Source organism: Pholis gunnellus, assembly GCF_910591455.1.
Source record: "Pholis gunnellus genome assembly, chromosome: 15".
NCBI classification, from domain to species: Eukaryota; Metazoa; Chordata; class Actinopteri; order Perciformes; family Pholidae; genus Pholis; species Pholis gunnellus.
In genome coordinates, this window is record NC_136542.1 from 16125010 (window position 1) to 16148082 (window position 23073).

A 23073-nucleotide genomic window follows, 5' to 3' on the forward strand; every position below is an offset into this window, starting at 1 on the left:
TGCCGCAGCTCGTAAGTCGTTGGTCCATGAGCTGAACGAGTGTGTTTCCAGTCGGGTGTTGAAGCTGGAGAAGGAGAACCGGGAGCTTCAGGCCTCCGTAGAAAGATTGAAAGAGAACAACCACCTCCTGCAGGAGCAGCAGCTCCACACCCAGGAGCTAGACAGGGAGAACCAAGGCTTCAGCAAGAAGGTAGGAAGACGCATCCATTCTTTTTCTGTTACTTGTTAACCATTTGCATCTTACTAATCTACAGTACGTTTATCTTGTGTGTTTGTTAGTTGGACCGTCTCCAGGGTTTATTGGACCAGGAGAGACTGACCAATCAGGACATGGAGTCTCTGGGAGAGGAAATATTGAAGGAAAAACAGAGTCTGGCGAGAGATATGCATACTCTGAGGGCAGAGAAAGACAGACAGGTAGTTAACGCGCACACACACACACAGGTAAGACATTGTTAACCATAAGAGACCAGAATGCATCGTTCGTTGACACTCTTCCTGTCCAATCAGATCTCAGAGTTGGAGAGCGAGAAGCAGCACCTCTCTGACGCTGTGGCGTCCCTTCAGGAGCGCGCTCAGTCAAACAACGAGGCGCGGGTCCGCGAGGTGGAAACGGAGAACCGCCTCCTGCACCAGAGCATCACCGACACCAGCTCCCGATTGGCCAGCTTAGAAACCCAACTCAAGCTAGCCAGTGAGGATGCAGAGAGGCTGAGGGAGAGGGCGGGTCGGTGTGAGGAGGTGGAGCGTGAGGCGGCGAGGCTGGAAAGGAGCAGAGACGCCCTGAACCGAGAGGTAGTAATACAAATATATATGTTTTATGTATTCTTAAAAGCTAATTTAATTCATACAAAAATGAGTATATTAAACGTACTTCTCTATTTCACTTCTAGGTGGCCTCTCTGCGTGCATGCAGTGAGCGGTCCGAGGCTCTAGAGAAGCAGATGTCCTCCTTGGAGCAGGAGGTGCACAGGCTGAAGCGGGAGGCAGAGGAGGCCCAGCGGGAGCAGCAGCGACTGGGGAGGCACGAGGTGGAGAACAGCCTACTGTCGAAGGAGAACCTGGATTTGCGCTGCTCCCTGGAAAATCTGCGCTCCTCATCCGCCCGCCTGGCCACCCTCCAGGAGGAGCATAAAGAGGCCCAGAGAGAGACGCAGGATCTGCAGAGGAGGCTGGAGGAGACCCGAGAGGAGGCACAAGGAGAAAGGAAGAGGGCGGAGAGGCTCGAGCTGAACGTGGCAGCCCTGAACCAGGAGAAGCATCGCTTGGAGGACAAAGTACAGAAGAGCAGAGAAGAGAGGGAGGATGAGGAGAGAGAGAGGCAGGACACCCAGGCCAGAGAGGAGGAACTGAGAAGGGAAGTAGTAGAGCTGAAGGAGGAGCGGAGAAGGAGGGAGGAAGTTGAAGAGGAGAGGAGGAAGCTCCAACTGGACTTGGAGCAGTCAGAGAAGGGCAGGAAGCACCTGGAAAAGGAGAGCTGGAGGATCAGAACGCTGCTGGAGGGGAAGGAGACAGAGCTGGAGGAGAAAGTCAGGCGATTGGCCACTGTGAAGAAAGAGGGCGCGACTCAGGCTAAGGAAGTAGATAGGCTGAAGGATGTGTCAGTCAAAGCCAAGGAGTTTGAGAGGGAGAACAAGGAGCTGCAGAAACAGGCAACTATTGACAAGAGGACTCTGGTCACTTTGAGAGAGGTGAGAGTCCGTGGCAATGATTCATTTCTTACACGAGGTAAAAACACGCTCATGTGATCAAAAGCTCCGGAACAGCTTAAAAAACTGACCTTGTGGTTGTACTGTTTTGCAAACCACTGTTTCCAAGATCCAGAATGAACTCGCAGTCTCAATAGAATAGTTTTGAATAACTTTTAACTTCTAATAACTTTAAATAGTCCACTATATCGGGTAGATAACATTGACCCATAAACCCCATATCCAGTTTTTAATACAAGACTAAAAGCGTTTCTCACAAGTCTGATGCCAGAATGTGGTGCAGGAATGCAGAATATTTGCATGGAAATCTTCCTTATGACAACAATGTACATGTGGTGCGTGTGCAAATTAACTGCATTGCAGTGTTTCATTTTTGTAAAACACAAAAAAGTCTTATTTTGTGAAGAGAAAACTGAGTCAATGAGTAGCAGCTATGACAATGGACAGTGTGCTACACAATAGATAACTAATTGGACCCCAAATTTGCTGCTGACGCTAGCTGTAGTGGCTGTTCCGTGACCAATATATTATGTAAGTGCACATCAGCTACATTACTATCTTCCTCGTGTCCCAGATCGCCCTTTATTTGGTTGTTAAGGTAGTCGTTGGAGTGTTTCTCATACATGATTGGGTGTTTTTAGAAACCAATATGATAAGCTACCTGGATGTATGACACCACCTGGAACAAAGGATTTCATTGGCCAAACATTTATTTACACGGGCGGAAATCTGCTGAAATTAAGGTCCATCCGAATATTTTTCCCCCTCACAAATGTTCAGCAGGGGTGTTGAAGCGTTCGTAATGCACAAAATCAGTTTTTTGTAAATTTCAGGGCAAATTCTTTGAACAGAAAACTGTGTTTGATGTGAAACGGCTTCAATATTGGCCTAACATTCCGAACAACCTACAGTTTGCTTTGTTTTAACCCTGATGTGCGTTGTATCATCTGTGTGGAATGTATGAGTTTCATAGCTGTGGTTCATGTGTGCAGGAGTTGGTGTCCGAGAAGCTGAGCGTTCAGCAGCAGAGTGTAGAGTTAGAGAGACTCAACCAAGAACTGGAGAAGATCGGGCTCAACAGAGAAAAACTATTACAGCAAGAGCACACACTGGAGGACAGGTAGTCTGCTCTAATACGCTGCTATGCTGTTCCCATGCTAGGCTTGCTAATCACATTGAGATGATTTCATGTGTAGAAATGAATGTCGGATGGGAAGTTGATCGACCGATTTCTCTTGTGCACACGGCAGCAAGTACAGGCTGCTGGAGTCTCGGCTCGAGGAAACCGTCCAACAGACGATGAAGATTAAAGAGGAGAAAATCTCCTGTCTGGAAAAGAAACTGGAAGACAGCGACACACTCAACACTACGCTACGTGCTAAGCTAGCCACCGTAAGCACATGCACACAAACTTTTACTAAAACATCTGGTGTTGTTTTTTGAAGAGTGTGTTCCAATTTGTTTTGTTTTTTTCCAGGGGGAAGAAAAGCACAACTACCAGCAGTGCTCAGGAGGCGACCGGGGTCAAGGGTCAGCCACTGCTGAACTGCTCCGAATCAAAGATCATCTCATTGATATAGAAAAGAATGTACGATTTGTCTGTTGTTGTTTTTTATTCAATTCACTTTATTTTGTATAGCCCAAAATCACAAATCACAAATTTGCCTCAGAGTGCTTTACAATCTGTTTTACTGTTTCTATCACATACATTTAATTTTACAACTTATTCAATTTTTTGTGTATATCCATGTGTTATGTAGCATATTTAATGCTCTTTTTACTTGTCTATTTTCCTATAGTTCATTCATTCATAATTCACCTTTTTTTGCACAATTAATGAGCATATTTAATGTTATCTGTTTAATTATTGAACCATCAGGAATTCCTCGATGTGCCTCTTTATTTTAGAATTCCCATTAGATGTTCTTTTCTTAGCAGGCGTTCTTAATTGTTCTGGTGTCATTACTTTCCCTAGAATGCCTCCCTGCAGACGGAGAGCAGTCTACTGAGGGGGCATCTCAAACAGCTGGAGAACCAGAACACGTCTCTTAACAACCAGATGTTGGGGCTGCAGCGACACACCACCACCCTGCAGGAGCAGAATTCAGCCTTACATACACAGACTGCAAAACTACAGGTACAATGTACAATTCAGCCACATAGTGATTTTGTAAAAGTGAGCCAATAAGCGCCAATAACATCCGTTGTACAATAATTCCCCAGATAATGTTGTATTTAACCACTGAGTTCTAATGGATTTCTGTGTTTCAGGTGGAAAACTCCACGCTCTCCTCCCAGAGTGCATCTCTCATGGCCCAGAATGCAGTGCTGCAGGGCCAAGTCACCGCCTTGGAGTCGGAAGTGGAGTCGTGGCAGAGGCAGCGCGAGGAGGCGTGGCGAGCCAGAGAGGGTGTGCTCAGCGACCACGAGCGCCTGCTGAGCGTTCACGAGAGGCAAGCGCTCGAGTACGAGCAGCTCATCAGTCAGCACGCCGCGCTGAAGGGCAAGCAGAGGGCGCTAGAGGGCGAGCACCGGACGCTGCACAGCAAGTAAGTGATGACAAAGAACCTTACTGCCAACAGTAGAGAGATAGTCCTCTAAAAAACACTGTGAGCAGAAAAGCATCAGTGAGAAGAATTTAGTAAATAATTATTGGAGGAAGCAAAAATGAATGTAGTCCTCTGTTAAAATCACAGTGGAATGTTAGTAGAGCGTAGTTAGCTTCTGTAATTTAAGTTTAGTTACGAGAAGGATTTCAATTAAATCCTTGAAATGTGTGGCTTCATGGATATAGTACGATGTAGCTGTGGAAAGATATGCAGCTGTAGGATTGTTCACCTGCACCATCTCATCCACATCTTATGGAAATGTGTCAGAGTTACAAAGGCTGAAAACGTGAAAAATCACAAGATTCAAGATGGCGGAAAATATTGGTAAGCGGAGCTTATGGGTCTGAGAGCCTAGTTTGTAGACCTAGCGGATTTGGACATGTGTGTTGAATTTCAAGTAAATCGGACAAACTGTCCGAGGGGCGTCGCCGGTCCAACTTGTAGGGGGCGCTCGAGAGCCATTTTGTTTAAATGAAAAAATATGCAACCTATATCAGATGGCTATTTTCACCAGGCCTGGCAAGTGTGCAAAATTTGGTGAGTTTTCGTGCATGGCGAGTCCCCCAAACATGCTCCCAATGTAGAAATTGAAAAATCAGATAAATAATAAAAAACATTAGAATTTCAATAGGGCCTTCGCTGGCCCGACGTTGTCGGTTGCTCGGGCCCTAATAAATGTTTTAAACACATACGCATTAACAGGAGGTAACACGGAACACAGGATTAGAACGTGGTAGATAAATAGTTCTCATGTCACTGTGACTTCAGTGGAGATGTTGCGCTGCTGCTTATTAAAAATGTTTAAAAGTGAAGAAAGTTGTAAGCTTGCAGAAAAATGTAAGGTTGTATTACTTACTTTACCCAATATGCACCATTGTTTCTTCGTAGTTCCAGACAACAGACATTAGCTGATGTTTAGTAGATATTAATCTTTATTTAGGTCAGAACTTAAGATGGCCTGTCTCGTAGCTCTACTGTAGTTGTAACTGACCAAAGTAACTAAATGTAACAGAACTTCACTTGAGCTCAATGTACAGTATGTAAATAGATGCATGGCGTCTCACGCAGCGTTCTCAGTTCTCAGTCAAGCTTGCTTTGTTGATTATTGACTTGTACACTCCACCACCAGTGGCTGTAGGTCACACAGTATTATTGATCAGTGAGGGGACATCAACCAACACAATTCAGCTATATAACCACATCCCAACCCTCAACTCATACAAGTTGCTGTAGTTATTTGTTATGTGTTAGAAAAGACGTGATCTCAGACTGGCTGCCCTGTACGTCAATCAAGTGGCAAATGCCATAGGGGAGGATGGATGATAGGCTAACATCTAATTGTTTTTGAATGGATGCAATCCACCCGCACTACCTTTGCGATCGACTGGATAATATTGGGCACCCCTGGTTTAGAGGTACTTTTAATGAAACATAATATTTATGCATCTCACCTTGTAATTTCTTTTCTTTTTTTTTCACCATATTTGTATTTGGGAAATGTGTGTCTGTGGGCATCACAGGTGAAGAAAGTAGGCGCCATAATCAGCTACACGGTATCAAATGGTTATGTAAACATAACCATGCTCAAGTTGTAATCACACACAATATCATGTCCTGCAGGTATTGTACTTTGCTGCAGCAGGAGGAGAAATGGGAGGAGCAGAAGAGGCACGGTCGGAAAGAGAAGGAGGAACTGAACCAGGAGATCCAAAAGAGTCGTCTTCTACAACAAGAGAATCTACAGCTCAAAACACAAGTGGACAGGTACTGTTTTGGAAGTTGTTTTCTTAAGGTCTAAGCTTTGAAAAGGTAGTTAAAGGGATAGCATGGATGTTTAGAAGTGGGGTCGTATGAGGTACTTATCCACAGTCAGTGTATAAAGTATTACCTACAGTAGATAGTGGTCGACCAGTAACCCTCGTGTTCTGCAAGGTCAAATGATGTTGTTTTTTTCAAAATGGTGTCTTTGGCTGAAGCTACAGATTCAGTTCCTCACCGGAAACGGCTGTCTCACCGTCTCATGGCAAGGTTAAGGTCTACAATATGTTTTGCTGACAGCAGTACGTTGCTTTGCCCCTGTGCGGTAGCTCAGGTCTGGTTCTCCAAACTGGGGACGTCATGACCAGCCATGAACTGCACGTGATACACTGATAATCTGCATATCAATGATGCCACAGACTGTAGTGCCACTGAGTTTCTTAATACGACTGAATCTTTTAACATGTCCCTGGCGCGACTCACAGGGGTGGTCACACCTTGGACCTTGTGTTCTCTCTGGGTCTTGATATTGATCATACCTGTTGTGAGGACCTACTGATCAGTGACCATAAATGTATTTTCTTTGATCTTTCTGTAAATGCTGACCCCTTGTGTCTGAAATGAACATTCCACTCCCGCATTATTACTCAGAGTACAGCTGATCAGTTTTCGATGCAGTTTTGCTGTGATATTAACACAAATCACAATGATGTGGAACTCTTAATACAGTCTTTTAATGAACATTGCACCACATTGCTGGATAAAGTGTCACCTTTTAAGAAAAGGACCAAGGCTGCCTACAACACTTCTCCATGGATGACAGACGCTGGCTGCAGCCTGAGACGGAAGTGTCGTAGAGCGGCTCTGGAAAGCCACTGGGCTAGAAGTGCATTGCACTTATCTCAAAGACCTCAGAGCTTCTTTTAATGCTGGAGTAAATTAAGCTAGAACTGCTTATTTTGCCAACTTAATTTCTTCTTCAAAGAGAAATCCTAAGATTTAGTTTGACACAATAAAGAAAATTGTTTCACCGTCTGTCTCTACATTACCATGCTCTTCTGTTGACGATTGTAACACGTTCCTTACCTATTTCATTGATAAGGTAATAGCTATTAGCTCTGGTATTCAGCCTGGTATTTGTTCATCTACCTGTAGCTCTTCTCAATCTCTTACTGTTCTGGACTCTTTCCAGCCTATCAGCCTTCAAGACCTGATGGACTTAATTAACAAAACAAAGCCAGCATCTTGCCCTCTGATTATTATACCATCCTCTCTATTTAAGAAAGTTTAGCCCTGCACTAACATCTATTGTTAATTCCTCATTGTCTACAGGAATTGTCCCGTCCTATTTTAAGCATGCCACTATCCAGCCTATATTAAAGAAACCCAACTTAGATCCGGCACTGCCTATGAACTACAGGCCCATATCAAAACTACCTTTCCTGTCCAAAATCTTAGAGAAGGTGGTGGCCAAAGAACTCACTGCTGCACTGGAGAGGCACAACATGTACGACAAATTCCAGTCTGGGTTTCGTAAGCAACACTCTACTGAAACCGCTCTCCTGAGGGTTTCAAATGACATTCTCATGTGTTCTGATGCAGGTGACTGCTCTGTGTTAGTACTTCTGGACCTCAGTTCTGCATTCGACATTGTAGAGTAGACCATAACATCCTGATTAAGAGGCTACGGGATTGGTTGTGCATATCTGGCATAGCGTTAGACTGGTTTACATCTTACCTCGCTGACAGAAGTTTTAATGTCTCTGTGGGTGATTTTGTATCTGTTACCTCTGCACTGTCTTGTGGCGTACCACAGGGCTCGGTTCTGGGGCCTCTGTTATTACCTTTGGGACCGATTTATAAAAAGTTACAATGTGTCCTATCATTTATATGCAGATGACATACAACTCCATCTGTCACTCAAACCCAGTGAGGCTTTTTCATTAACTAGGCTCCTGAACTGTGTCAATGCTATCAGAGACTGGACGGCAGAAAACTGCTTACAACTTAATGACACTAAGACGGAGGTTCTAGTTATTGCACCAGATGAGTTTGTCCCTATGATCAGGCAGAGAGAGAGGAGAGGTCCACTCTCCTCTGCTGCCCATTGCAACCTACACAATCTAGGGATTTTCTTTGATCGATCCATGTTGTTTGACCCCCATGTTAAACAGCTGTCCAGATCCTGTTTCTTCCACCTTAGAAATATCAGTAAACTAAGATCTGTTGTATCAACAGCTGACCTAGAGATGATCATACACGCATCGACTACTGTAACACACTTTTCTCGTCACTCAGTGTATCTGCTCTTAACCGTTTGCAGGTAATCCAAAATGCTGCCGCCAGATTGCTCACCAGGACGGTCTCACATCACCCCCGTACTCCGATCTCTCCACTGGCTCCCTGTAGCATTTAGGATCCATTTTAAAATTCTCATTCTCATTTACAGAGCACTACACGGTCAGGCTCCTACGTATGTAGCTGATCTACTTCACCCCTATTCACCCACCCGCGCTCTCAGGTCAAACGTTTTAGGTCTTCTGTCTGTCTGCTCGCCTTAAGACCCGTGCTGACCGAGCTTTTGAGGCAGTAGCACCGAGGCTGTGGAATGCTCTGCCCGCACCCCTACGCTTTGCAGATTCTGTAAACGCATTCAGAAATCTGCTCAAAACTCACCTCTTTAGACTGGCGTTTGGGTAAAACTCATGTCCTAGACCTGCTTTTAAACCATGTTTTTTGTATTTTTTGTGTGTATTTAAATTATTGGTCCTATGGTCACATTGTGTTTTTTATGTTTGTAATTCTGCCCTGTTAAGCACTTTGTGACATATGTCTGTAAAAAGAGCTTTATAAATAAATTGTACTTACTTACTTACACTGACTATGGACAACTACCTCATACAACCCCACATCCGGACTAGAACTCGAGGTAGAACCTGGGAGCACAGTCTGCTCCAAATTATAAAACTACCTGAAATGATTACTTGACTTTCCTCGTGAAGTTATTCTTTCTCTTCTGCCCCCCCCCTTTAGGTTAACAGAGAGCCAATCGCAGCAGTCAGAGCAATGTGAGGGGCTACAGCAGCGCATGAATGAATGCAAGAGCTCATTAAGCTCCGCCCAGCTGGAAGAGAGTCGATGGATGGCACGATACGATTCGCTAATGGAGCAACACCAGGGCCTGGATCTAACCATGACCAAACTAGACAACCACTGTGAGGTGAGCCGGGCCTTTTACTTTAGAAATTAGTGACACGTGTGTCATGAAGCACAGCAGAGTAATCACCATCACCTTCTCTTGGTTACTTTCCTGACCTGACCCGCGCATGTGTGTGTGGTTTTTTTTAGCTGTTGAGCCGACTGAAAGGGAACCTGGAGGAGGAGAACCACCACCTCCTGAGTCAGATCAACCTGCTGAGTCAGCAGAACCACACTCTACTAGAGAGGAGCATGGAGAGCAAAGACCTGTATCACCAGGAGCAGAAACTATACATGTAACCGCACCGCAACACCTGCAACACAAACTGTGCACCATAAAACAACACCAGCAGTAAACAGACTATACATGTAACTATAGAGCAGACACCACCCTAAGAGGGAATTATCCAGAACTGCTTTTAATGAAAGGACACGTGTACTTTTATGTTGAAACTGTAAAGATAAATAGCCTTTATCACAAATGACATGGATGGATGAGCTCATCTGTGGTTTTGTGTGAGCATGAAGCAAAAATAAATTCATCCCTTTTGCAAACCAATTAGCTGGAAAGCTATATTGTTTCATAGAGCTTCATCTCGCCATCACTACGGGCCGTGCATTTTATACCTGGGCTTCACTGCTGAAATACCACCTTATAACCACACAGCTAGGGTTATTATTCGTTTCTTGGGCTGTAACTATATAACGTTACGTATTTGTATTAAACCGTTCGGTATGAGGCTTACAAACCGATCAATACGTTTGAATAATAGTTGTGCATTTGGAAAATACAGAAGCTTAAATTGAAGGAAATATAATGTTTCCTGCGCTCACTAGGAGACAACGGTCTATGTGACCTCTGAACCGGAACAAAAACCGCTGATGCTCCGCAAGTGTTCTGGGAGGCTAGGCTAACTAGCTTAAAGGAAAAACAACAGCAGCAACACACATTCTGCTACACACTCAAGAGCCATTCAGATATTAGATGTAAAAAAACGAACCAGTTGACTTACCAAATGCTGATCACATCCTCTTTTCTTTGTTGACAAAGAGTTTAATCCCAAATCCCAAATCCGTTTCTCTCCAATTTCAGCCATTGAGTGTTAAAAAACAAGCTAGGTAAAAAAAATAATAATCTACACCAAGCAAAATGAATAAAATATCATAATTTCATCCATATCTTTCAATTTGAACTCTTACTACTCTGACTAAGCCTCTGCTGTAAGTTTTGTTTCACAATAGTCACATGCTCGCCCACTGACCAATCACAGCACACGCTGCACCTCACTGCAGAGCTGCTGCTGCACGTAATGCTGACGTAGTTGTAGGCCAGCTAGCAGCTCTGACACTCAAAGAATCTCAAACTAAAGATCTTATTGGTTGAAGACTATGACAATCAACAATACCGTCCCCATTCACTTAAACTGCACATGGATTCACTGGTGAGTCTGCAGGCCTGGGGCCTCTCTTCTTACCTAGAGACACAGAGGTGAAATCTGATTGGATAAAAGCTCTACTTAAAACAAGCTGCACTGGAAGCAGAGCAACTGAGGAACACAGGAGCTGTGCAATGAGAAAATAAGATAATGGGAAAATATTTGTATAAATGATGATACATGTAGTGTATTTAAGAAAATGTATTAAATTATAAAATAGCTCTAACTTTGTGATTCTGTTTAGGCCAGCAGAGAAGGCTTAGCTGGCCCTGACAGCCCACCACTGCTATACTATTTATTGGGACAGTTGGAGCCCAGCGGCAACCTCCGGTACTGAAAAGCGAAGCAAAAGTCCCTTAAACCTCCTACTTAAGTCAAATAGACCATAAAGCATGGTATGCTTTAGAGTGTGGATACCTTGTGGTTGACAGTTCACTACCAGAGCCGTATACGGCGTCTCTACGTCAGTCGCCAGCAGTCCAAATATGGTCACATCAGTTCACTGGTTGCAAAAAGCCAAGTTGGCGATGGCCAAAACGCCGGACTTGAAGTTTAAAAACAGCAGTCCACAAACCAACGGGTGACAGCATGGGGACTATGTCCACTTCTTATGTACAGTCCATGATTGGAACGCACCCCAATGTTTCCAGGGAGTCCCTTCACAAGTACAATACACTTCCTGGTTTAAATCACATGACTTAAATCAAAAATCTTTCCTATTCGATCTTAATGAATAGGAAGGATATAGTAGTAAATTCAGTAATAGACGTCCACTGAGTGTCTCTGAAAATAAGATATACTAAAGTGTACCATGGCAATGAATACGACGTGTTTCTGTGTTTTTTTATTTCTCCATCCAGTGATAAGCTGAACGCTCTCCGTCGCCAGAAAGAGAAACTAGAGGAGAAGATCATGGACCAGTACAAGTTCTACGACCCCTCACCTAAAAAGTAATGCTTTTATAGACGCATTTCATTTTCTTTTTTACAGAAAATATGGAATATCTGTGTGCAGTGTTGAGCGTACAACCAGCCCCACATAACGGTTCATGTTGTGTCTCGTCAGGAGGAGTCAGTGGGCCGGAGCCAAAGCTTTAGTCAAACTGATTAAACCTCGAAAGGAGAGCAGCAGGGAGAGAGGGGCCGAGCGAGACAAGGAGGGAGGCAGAGAGAGAGAGAGAGCAAAGAGCGCCCCAGACATCCCGCTGCCTTCCCCGCCCCCCCTCCTCCCTCCTGAAACCCCACCCCCTCTTCCTAAGCGCACAGGAAGTGACACACAGGACAGCGGCCATGCCCACAGTAACCATAACAACCACACCAGCAGCACCAGCCTGGGACCCCAGAGTCCAGCGCTCACGCCCATCGGCCGAGGTAAGCACACTCCGTCTTCATACACTATTAATGATCAGGACCGGGAGAAGATCACAAGTTTCATATTGACATCAGAGGAGAAATTCGTCTTCATGGAACATGAGAGAGTGGAAATCTGTTTAAAGTGTTTTATTTCTAAATGCAAAATCTGCATGTATCAAGTACATTCTTTGTTAATATTTTGGTTCCATTACCTCAAAGGTGATGGAACATGGTGACTCCTGATCTTGCGCACTTCCATATCCTCACCTGTAGAGGGCGCTGTTTAACACCACATAATACCAGTGACCATTGCTCACGTCTTTGATCATCCACTGTACCTGTACTCTACTGGGTTTCCACATCAACACGACTCTGCTCGTGCAGAAGAGTTTTAATAGCACACAGAGGTATTATGGAATGTTCTAAACTAGGTTTCTACTGCATTCTTTCCAAACTTTTTTGGGGAATGTGTGTAATGTATCATATTTTACACTTCCAGGTGCTTCCTGATACTTTATAATTTACACATTTTTCAAATAAACAAACAAACAAAAGTTACAAGTTTGATTCAGTCAATACGCCATTCTCTAAAGTGAAGTGCTATTAAAAGTAACTGTAACTGTGCTATACAAATACTTAAATTATTACTATTAGCCATTTAAGTTACTATTATTGTCAGAATAAATGTGTGCTTTGTGAAACATTCTAAAAAGGGTAAATCACAATTAACTACTTCATCAACATCTAACAACTTTTCATGAAATGATCATAGCAGATGCAAATATTACAGGTAAACGGTATTATCTCAATAATAATACTTTTAGAGCTGAAGTACAGTGAAATGACTTCATTCCATGTTTGCCTTGGATTATATCAAACTATGGATCTTATAACATTTATACTGATGTCCTACAAGCCACTAACTATACCCACATCTTTAATCCAGCTTGTGACAACGGCTCACCAGTAGACACTGCTTTGTATTGACACATACAGGAAAAGCTACGGGACCACTTCCCGCTCCAGCGAACTGACTTTTCATCTTTCTGTCCTAATAATAGAAGTGGGTTCTAATGCATGGTCCAAACTGTATTTATGTTTCTATTTCAATGTTGTTTCTTTTTTTAGAGCTCTACTCTTAAATGGAGTTCTCCTCATGGCTGAACTCAATTCACTCTCAGTGGATTTTTAATTGAATTCCACCGGCAGGTGGAAGTTGTCATATTAAGATAAGTTGAAACATAAACAGTAAATCTTAAGCTTTTGTCTGCATAAATGAGTCCCCAACATATTCCTACACCACGCGTTGCACTACCAGTCCTACTTTGTTTGAATTCAGAGTGAGTTGAGTTCAGTCTCTGAGTCTAATGCATGATTTAACTCTTTTCTTGTTTTTATTATCATGGATCTTCTTGCATGATGTCTATTATTTAGCATTCTGCCAATAACTTCTGAATTAACTGTTTCCTTTGATTTACTCACTGTCATTATTTCATCGTTTGCTTTACATTTCTCCATCTCTCCCTCCTATCTATCTCCACTCTCTCCATCTCAGCTCCCCTCACCCCAAAACGCTTCAGTTTCTTCCGCAGTAAAAGTCAAGACAAACTCCTCCCCTCCTCCCCACCCTCCTCCTCGTCTTCCTCCTCCTCCCGTCACTCCCTCTCTCTCACCAGAAGACTGCGATTCTGGTCTTCAACTGACATCACAGCTGACGTCGTCACTAGCCAGCCATTCTCAGCCAACGGAGTATTCTAACCCCCCCCCCCCCCCCCCCCCTCTTTAACCATGTACATCATCATCATCATCACTGTCACCTCCACGTCATGATGCTCAGCAACACTCATCGCTGTGACTCTCAGTACTTCACACAACAATGCTCATACCATGCACTTCATAAACACTAATGCAGTCACACTCCTCGAGCCTACAGATAAACATTCAAAACACACACAAACAGCTGCGCGTTGCAGGTGTGAGCCAGCCAGTATAACTAGTAAGTAGTAAGCACACACACGTGGAGATGGTTTATGTGTGAGAACGTGTGCGCGCCATGTTTCCCTGCACGCCAGGCACGCCTGCATACGTCTGCATGTCCTTGAAACGTTTATTTCTGATAGGTATCTGTGTGAAGGATGTTCGTTTGTGTTTGAGTGCTGTCTGTTCACTTATCTGTTGTCTTGGTGAGAACACATTTCTCATCTCAGTCTGGATCTGAGCTGTGAGCTACTACTACTGCAAACTCCATCACCCAGCACCTCTTTTTCCTCTGCCTGTCTATTTGCTTCAACCCTTTGTCTGTCCGTCCTCTGTCTGAAATAAGCTTTTTAAGCATCAGAAGCCTACATGGCTTTTTAAAACGCCAATGTTTTTCGCTAATATCGGCGTCTTTAAGGAAGCTAAGATAAGAATCACGACACCATATCGGCTTAAAGGGAAACTGCGTCACTTTTAAAAGAAGAAACAATACTGTCTTCCTCCTACAAATGAAAAGTTGAAGCAATAAAACACACACACGCATCCAAATTCACTCCGGGGTTTTGTCTCCACAGCCTTATGACCGGTAGATTATGGTGGCTAACATGAGCTAGTGTTAGCTTAGATTAAGCAGTTAGCTGACTTTGAGTCTCCTCTACCTTTCTTACTGTTACTGTTACATTTAAGAATGTCCTAGATAAACTTTTCAATGACGTAAAACAAGAAGTAAACACATCAAGGCCCGTTTGTTGTCACCATCCCATTGGATCTCAGTCAGGCTGCCTTTCGATGACGCCTATGTCTAAAATGCATTATAAACGTTTTTTTAATGTGGTATAATCTGCTTAACACTGTATAATTGTAGTTATGAGCACTCATTAATCTTCATAATGATTTATAACCGAATCATCACAAATTATAAAGCATTTTATAATGACTTATAAGTTGCTGATCACTCCCTGACTTATTTTGCATTGATCATAGTGCATAGAGCGATGCAGGGATGACATGTTTTTGTAGTCCAACAGGAAGTTAGCCTCACACTGGTTCCCTCTACAGAAAGCCAATGGGATTTTTTCATTGGATTTCTGATTATTGCAGAAAATAATCTCTGGCAAACAAACGTTTATGATACTTACAAGTTTTGTTAAGTGAGCTAACGTACACCACTTTCATGATTTTTGAAGGGTAAATGCTATCGGCAGAGGAAACCGCTAACGTTAGGCTATAAAGGAACTACACCACGGTCACACGGCTTCACCTCACCACCACCAAGCTGTTTTTAAGAAACATAAAAGCTTCTAAACGGTTCAACCACAGACGTTTTTTCAGACATCTAACCAAAAACACACAAAAAACATTGACTCTGAGACGAGGGAACAGGAAGTGAAAGAATGCTGACTCATTAACTGGTTTTGGACTCATTCCTCATTCCTCTATTATAATTCTCATAGTTGTTAGGCATTATTATTACCATTATCGATTCCCCCACTTTGGCCATTGACCATTTTGTTACAGTTGAAAAGTGCCCATAAGAACAACGAGAGCAAACCGCCAGGGAGCAAGTGTTCTATGTTCCATCCAGTGATGTCAGTGACCCCCGTCCCTTGACATTGGTCAGAAATATCCAGTCACAATGTCCAGTGTGCCTGAATCAGTGAATGATGTCTTGCTTGGCTTTCTTGCTACTTTATGTGACGCACACAACACGTCTCATGGTCATACCATGGCGTGCAGGTTCCCTTACAACACTGTCACTGGTCTGCAGGTTTGGCTGACAGAGGCCGCGGTGTTTACCGTAGCAGTACTCCAGGAGGCAGCAGTGAGAGTGTCAATGGAGAGGATGGACACGGCCAAGGTAATGAACCTGTTGATGTTTAATGATGGTTAACATTCTGCCAACATGTTGTGAATCCAGCAGGAAAACTGAGCTTCTTGATTAGGATGGAATGTAAATCTATGTTTACGGTGTTCGCATACATTGTGAGACGGTCTAATTATTGTAAAGGAACAGGACTGTTGGCCTGCTCAGTGTTCACTCAGTGAACCACCTGCTTGGATTGATTGTGAAATCAGCAGCTGTAATCATAGTTTTCATTTAGGCCACAAATTCCAACCTTTTACTTCATCAGGTCTTGTGCACATTTATTGCTGCTCGTGGCTGTTTGGTCTTATCGTTCCTGCTTGAAAACCTAAATTGAGTCACTGGGAATGAAGGGGAAGAGAATTATACTGTTATAATATGCTATTATTCTATTATAATATGCTGCTTCCTTTTACCAACACTTGTGGCTTTGAGAAATGCTTTGACATTTAAGGTAAAAGGAGATATATGTCTAGTATTATTGTTTATATTAAATGCAGTATATAAGGACAATGTATGATATTATAAAAAGTAAAATATATTTTCAGGATAATATTAATTCATTAATTTACAATAGTGCATTGTTTTACTCCTGGCAGCCTAACCTCTTTGAGTTTGCCGCCCTCCAGGTCAGACCCATAGAGCTCTGAGCTCAACTCCCAGCCATCAGTCACCCTCATTGGGCCCAACTACCAGCTCCAGACTGGGACACGGTGTCAGCCGCAGGCCCAGAGGTAAGCCTGATTATTAATACTAATATTAATAACCCTTATTCAGGAGGCAGCAAGAGAATGTTTTGTAATGGTGGGTACAAATCTACAGGTCTATTATTTGATGAAGACTCCCGCCACAACTCCCCTGACTCAATGTTTGGTCAACATGGCAACACGGGAGGTCGCCCAGGGTCAGCAGACTTCAGCCACCACACCTCCAGCTCCAACTCGCCTGTCAACGGCAGAGGTACACACACACACACACACACACACACACACACACACACACACACACACACACACACACACACACACACACACACACACACACACACACACACACACACACACTCACACACAGTGGCTCAGTGGTAGAGCAGGTCATCCTGGGTTGTCTCTCACATCAATTTTTAGTTTATAAAAACCCCAAACCATTTTGTGTCACTGCATCCGAGGGAATGTTCTGTCTCTCCCTGGCAATGTGTTGTGAAATGTGAGGTGATATTCAAACATAACTGGTCTTTGAATTTATGCATTTTAATTTGATGTTCTTTATTCATGAGTTTTATTTTTGTGACCAAGTTTTTATAGTTAGGTATTGTATCAGTTTGGGATTATCACTACCTGATGGAAGATAAATGTTCTTCCATATTCTCTTCCAATAGATAAGATGTCCATCATTTTACAATTTTGCAAGCCATACAGCAGTAATGCAAATGTATCCAAGTAATTTCCATTGCATCTATTCCATATGCACGAGGACTAAGGTAGCCTTTTGGTGACGTAAAAACATGAAAGTCTCTCTAGAGCCAGTGTTTGGTTTGTCCGTTCTGGGCTACTGTAGAAACATGGTGGACTCCATGAAGAGGACCTGCTTATAATATGTTCCAGTCTAATCATGCCAGTGTTCTTCCCATTTACACAATTTCTTTATATGTTGCCGCACCTTCACAGCTTGGCCAAGAATTGGACAACATTTTTTGACACAATCTGTAAGAGACGTACGAGTGAACAATAGATCTCCAAGTTTAAGGGGAGTCATTTATTATAGGAATTCTTGAGTGTATATATAAAAGAAAAGATAGAATATGAACAGATACTAATAACAGCGAGCTAGCTTTTTTGATTCATTCTAACCTTTTGGCAGTATCTCGGAACCCTCTAGATGGCGCTCTGAGGCCCTCAATTGGGCAGCAGGCAGAATATTTATAAGAATAAAAGAGAAATTGCTATTATTCCTGATAATGTATAACATTAGATAAATAACAAAGTGAAATGACCCAGTCTATATACAGCTCATACATGTTTTATATACAATATTCTGTCCTAAAAACCTCAGGTGTACTGAAGTGGTACCCAGTTTCAGTCAGGACTAACTCGATATTTCTAACCATCTTAGAACCATCAGATCATCAGGCTCGCTCAGCCAGCCTCTCTAGTGACGATGTCATGGGTCTGAGCCAATCACAACAGACTCTGTCACGTAGCTCCACCCTTCCATACGACCACGCACCCCAGAGGGCCCAGCCGCAGCGCGGAGGCGGGGTTCGGACTAAGGCCCGCCCGTCGTCTCCTGGAAGTGAGATGGTGACGCTAGAGGAGTTTCTACAAGAGAGCAACCAAAAGTCACCTCCTATGGTAGGAAATATATGCATGTATAGTGAAAAAGAAGTTTACTATTATGCTAATATGTATGTACACATTAGGGTTGTCACGATACCAAAATTATGACTTCGATATGATACCGGCCATAAATATCATGATACCGATACTTACGATACAATACCACAAATACGATACGATACTGGTATATTTATCTAAAATAGTAATAAATAAAACATCTGTATGGTTCCCTTTTTTACCAGCTTGTTCCTGCCCAGCTTTTTGAACACTTAACAAATGGCATTAATATTAGTATTAGCCTACAGCAAGATATTAATGAAGACTACATGTCGTTCTTTGAACAGTTGGGGGTGTCTGTCTGAAAGGTGCGTTGCCATGTTTGACGTGTTGCTTCTTGGTCTGTGTGGCTTTGAAACACGTTGTGCAGACGGGTCTCTGTATGTCAGTGGGCTTTCCTTCACTGTCTGCAATGGAGCCAAAGTACTTCCAGATTTCACTTCTGGCATCTTTTTTTCCAACAAGCCGAGGACGGTCGGCTAAAGCTCCTGCACTTGATGCCATGTCTCCCCTGTGATCACTCGCTGTGAGTGAGCGCTGCCTGTTGCGTGTGTGAGCGCTGGGAAGCCCCGCCCCCTTGCAGTCAATGCGTGCAGGCAGCCTGACAGGAAGCGGAACAGTGAGTGCGCTCTGATCGCGCGCTATTTTAATGAAGTATCGATACTAAAAATATGCAAAATCGTATCGTTTTTAACGTACGGGTACCGCGGTACCTTTTTAGTATCGACACACCGTGCAACATTAGTACACACATAAGAAATATAGTTTGCTCTTAAAATAGGAACATTGACTCAGTATTCACTTTATTATGGACACCTCCCTGTCTACACATCTCATCCCTGGAGACAGTAAAACATTATCATAATACAGACACAGTGAAAACCCACAACTGGTGGCTTTTAGGGCAAAGAGGCTTAAAGACAACGGCCTCACAGTGAGTAACAAACACTCAGCTGTGAGACGAGACCAATCAATACTCTAGAGCTCCCTTGGGTCTGTGGTTTTTACAGAGAGTATCTGTACAGGTCATGTCAGGCTACACAGTACATGATATGGGGGATGTTAAGAAATTACAAATGAGTCACCTTAAAATGAATCACATATTCATTGCGTTTAATCGTTTTTTTTGTGACTGGTCATCCACTAAAAAAATACATTAACAGTTTAAAATGTTCGGTCACAGAAGGATTCTGAGTCAGCCTCAGACCCATGAACAGTTCAGATCAGTTGGTGGAACAGTCTTTGAATAATGTACTGTGTGCATGAAAGACTGTAATGCAGGTTTCTTTAATGCTTGAATCTCCAATTCCCTTCCTGAAGATAATGGTTGATGTAGTCAATGTTCGGATTTATCTCAAAGCACACTGGAGGCAGAAACTTTAGAAACGTTGTTATAGAAACAAGCTTTTGATGACTTCTCCTCAGAGCCTCGAGCCCCTGAAGTCTGCTGCTGTTTGGCTCTGAGCGACAGCGTGAAGACGAACTGTACAGCCATGAGAACCCAACTGAAAATAATGCAGTTTACCCTGAATAACCTCCTGGTACCTTCTGTTCCTGGTGTCAACAAAACCAATAGTGAAAGTGGAAATTACTGTATTGTGCAGTTAATCTCAAGACAGACGTGTGTTTGTTGTTTCTTATATTAGAGTAAAGAAAAGAGCCAGTGAAGCATTTTCTCTTGGCTCCAGATATTGCTGTACAAAATATTTCTGCAGGTTTGGCTGCGGAGTTTTCATATTTAGTCACAGCTGAACAGACTGCTTGGGACAAACTAAATGATCTATTGGAAGTTCAATCCTTGAATGCATTTAATTAAAAACATGTTGATATCGACGCTTCTGTGTCTGTTGTTCATTCTCAATCTTAACAGTATTCTGTTGAGATACTGTTCAGTATCCTGTCCCCTCTATGGTCATTTTGCATTTGAAAAAAGACAAATTCTTTTAAGATGATGACTTTCAACATTGAGGAAAATGACTTTAAACTCTGAACACTCTCAGTTCCATCAAACACCTCACACGAAGAAAGAAACCATGACACGTGTTCTTATGATCAGAGAAATCATCAGTTAATGAACACAGCTTAATCTGCAGACCAAATAAGGGACGTTTCTGACTGAGCAGCAAACGCTCATGTATTAGTCATTGTCCATATTTCTGAAGTAATGTGTGGTAGACTCCCGCCTACAAATCAGATGTGTCATTCCAGCCTGTCATCCATTTACAGAATGAGCCAAACAGTCACTAAAAGAACTGCAACACCCATAATAATTCTTATTGATGGTCCCACAGAGAGAGGAACACGCATTCCTTATGACAAAGAAATATAAAATCCAGGCTGATTCTGATATCGGTACCACATTTCAATCAGTATAATAAAAGAATATTATAAACAGGGATTCCCACCCTTACATCAAGGTTTCACGGCCGTTGACATCAGACATATTTAGTGAACCACTTGGATGGAAAGCTTCGATGCTTCATGAAGCTTCATCTCGCCATCACTACTAAACCCTAACAAAACATTTTTTTTTATATTTCCTTTGTCTAGGTGTCAACAGGAAGCAAGGAGGATTTGATGACGGACTATTTCACCAGAAGTCCCGCCCCCTTGGCTCCCGCTGGCAGAGATCAGGTGACTCCCACCAGCTACGTCACGCCCACTGTGCAGTCGTCCAACCAGAGGCCGGGCCAGAGCGTCAAACCCTCGCCACGCCAGACTGTAGGCCAATCCCCGGCCTCAGGCCAGCCCGTCACCCAGAGAAGCAGCCAATCGCTGAGCAGAGCTTTCAGCCTGGCCTCAGCTGATTTGCTGCGCTCCAACGGACCAGACAGTTTCCGTGGAAGTGAAGGCCAATCGGATGTGGTCGTTCGGAGACAAGGGGGAGGGGCTAGTGGGAGAGAGCGGCCGCTCTCCGCTCGGCTGGCTGGACCGACCAATCAGCCCGGAGACGACGGCTTCCTGAATCCCCCTATTCACCACTCGTCCTCCCTCAACCTGCAAACGGAGAGACACGCGGAGAGGGAAAGAGAGAGAGGGAGGACCCCCGTCTGTCGGAACGGCCCCGCCTCGTCCTCCCCCTACCACCACCGCGGAGAGGTTGCCATGGTAACCCCCGTCAGGGCTGTTCCTGCCACGCGACCTGACGAGGCCTCGGAGCACGGGGAGGTGTTGAGGGAGGGGCAGTCGGGTGACTCATCCCACTTAAAGAAAGAAAGCGTTGAACGCCCAAAGAGCACGCCTTCTTCCCCTGACCCCAACAACGACCCTCAGACCGTGTGGTACGAGTACGGCTGTGTCTAAACATTGACACTGATGGACGGCCATGGGTGTGGCTATGTCTAAAGACAGAAACTCCAAAACTCAAACTACAGTCAGCTGGGGCTGAATCCAAACCCTCAGTCACAAGCAATCACTCTCTGGACTGCGCTCTTTGTATTGTGGATGAATGTTATTCTGAGCTTTGCTCAAATACAACATCTACTGGGAATAAGTCCAAGTCCTGGAACGCAAAAGCCAAATTTAAACATTTCTGTACATGAAGGAGTCGTGACTTCAGTTTGTATTTTCTGGAACTAACTTTTGTAGATTAACAAGCAGACCTGATTCCGTATGCCACCTGCCGATACAGCTGATTAATACAGAAAGGAAGCTTTCCAAATCAAAGCAGCTGCCAGGGATTTCAGCAGCACCAACACAATCACGTCCCACCTCAACTACTGGATCTGTAGCATCAGTTCCACCATTTTTCATCACAAGCTGGATCTCTCAGAGGGGGATGCTATGTAGACATGATGAGATCCCTGACGATCTTTCTAAGGATTGAGACATGAACACCACAACACTATCGATGGTCCCTGACGATGTTGGAATTCATTGGCCTCTGCCGTTTTATTATCGCCCTGTTTACCGGAGCCCACAGGCTGTTTTTTATTTTTCACATCCAGAAATGGAGATGGGAGCTGACATGTCTGAAGTCTGAGAATCCACAACACTTAAAGCCTGCGGGAACAGACGACAAGTCCTACATGCAGAGCTGAGGACCAGAATACTAAGGACGGGCCTGGTCTATGAGCTGGAACTCTTTTGACCTGCTAATGTTTACCTGGAGGCCGCTGGGAATTAGCCATCACCGAGAGGAGTGGTTGGACTGACGTGAAGGCGACCAGAAGCGAATGAATGTATCAGATTTTTCCTCCTATTTCTGTCCTCCTCCTCATCTCCTCTACTGTCTAGAACAAACACTGGAAAAGGGGAGCGAGAGAAGGGATGGATTCAAGCACAGAGAGTTGAGACGAGCGAAGCAGAAAGGCGTGTAGAGATAGAGAGCGAGAATAAATGGAGGCACGCTGGGACGGAGGAGAGCGGTGGACAGATATAGAGATGGACGGCGATGGAGGAGGACAGATGCATAAACAGGAGACAGGAGGAGGCGCTCCTCCCAGTTAAATTACAGTCCTTCTGTCACAGCATGCATCACTCTTAACACTTTACTGGAAACGTTGCACAGCTCGAGCCAACACTAGCTTCACAAACACACACACACACACATATATATATATGTATATATATATATATATATATATATATATATATATATATATATATATATATATATATATATATATAATGATATATACAGACACAGAGGATTTGTCCTTGAGGGGCTCGGTTGTGGCTTCGCTAACCATTCAGCTGGCCTTCATTTACACACACACACACCACTGGGTAAGCCACTGTGCTTTGGTGTGGTGCACTAATGCACGCTAAGTTAGCT

At 43.6% G+C, this 23073-nt stretch overlaps 1 protein-coding gene across 1 annotated transcript in view; it reads left to right on the plus strand.

The window, feature by feature from the left end:
• Positions 1 to 22837, plus strand: part of ccdc88c (coiled-coil domain containing 88C) — a 41452-nt gene extending 18615 nt beyond the window's left edge. The window contains exons 13-31 of the mRNA XM_079175027.1: positions 9 to 190; positions 280 to 417; positions 511 to 795; positions 894 to 1691; positions 2702 to 2829; positions 2960 to 3101; positions 3187 to 3297; positions 3685 to 3846; positions 3981 to 4258; positions 5939 to 6082; positions 9110 to 9296; positions 9425 to 9570; positions 11571 to 11660; positions 11776 to 12080; positions 15808 to 15897; positions 16533 to 16637; positions 16726 to 16863; positions 18016 to 18254; positions 20847 to 22837. Of these exons, the coding sequence (XP_079031153.1) occupies positions 9 to 190; positions 280 to 417; positions 511 to 795; positions 894 to 1691; positions 2702 to 2829; positions 2960 to 3101; positions 3187 to 3297; positions 3685 to 3846; positions 3981 to 4258; positions 5939 to 6082; positions 9110 to 9296; positions 9425 to 9570; positions 11571 to 11660; positions 11776 to 12080; positions 15808 to 15897; positions 16533 to 16637; positions 16726 to 16863; positions 18016 to 18254; positions 20847 to 21599 (4421 nt within the window). The 3' untranslated portion in view covers positions 21600 to 22837. The remainder of the gene's footprint in view (positions 1 to 8; positions 191 to 279; positions 418 to 510; positions 796 to 893; positions 1692 to 2701; positions 2830 to 2959; positions 3102 to 3186; positions 3298 to 3684; positions 3847 to 3980; positions 4259 to 5938; positions 6083 to 9109; positions 9297 to 9424; positions 9571 to 11570; positions 11661 to 11775; positions 12081 to 15807; positions 15898 to 16532; positions 16638 to 16725; positions 16864 to 18015; positions 18255 to 20846) is intronic.
• The last annotated feature ends 236 nt before the right edge of the window (positions 22838 to 23073 follow it).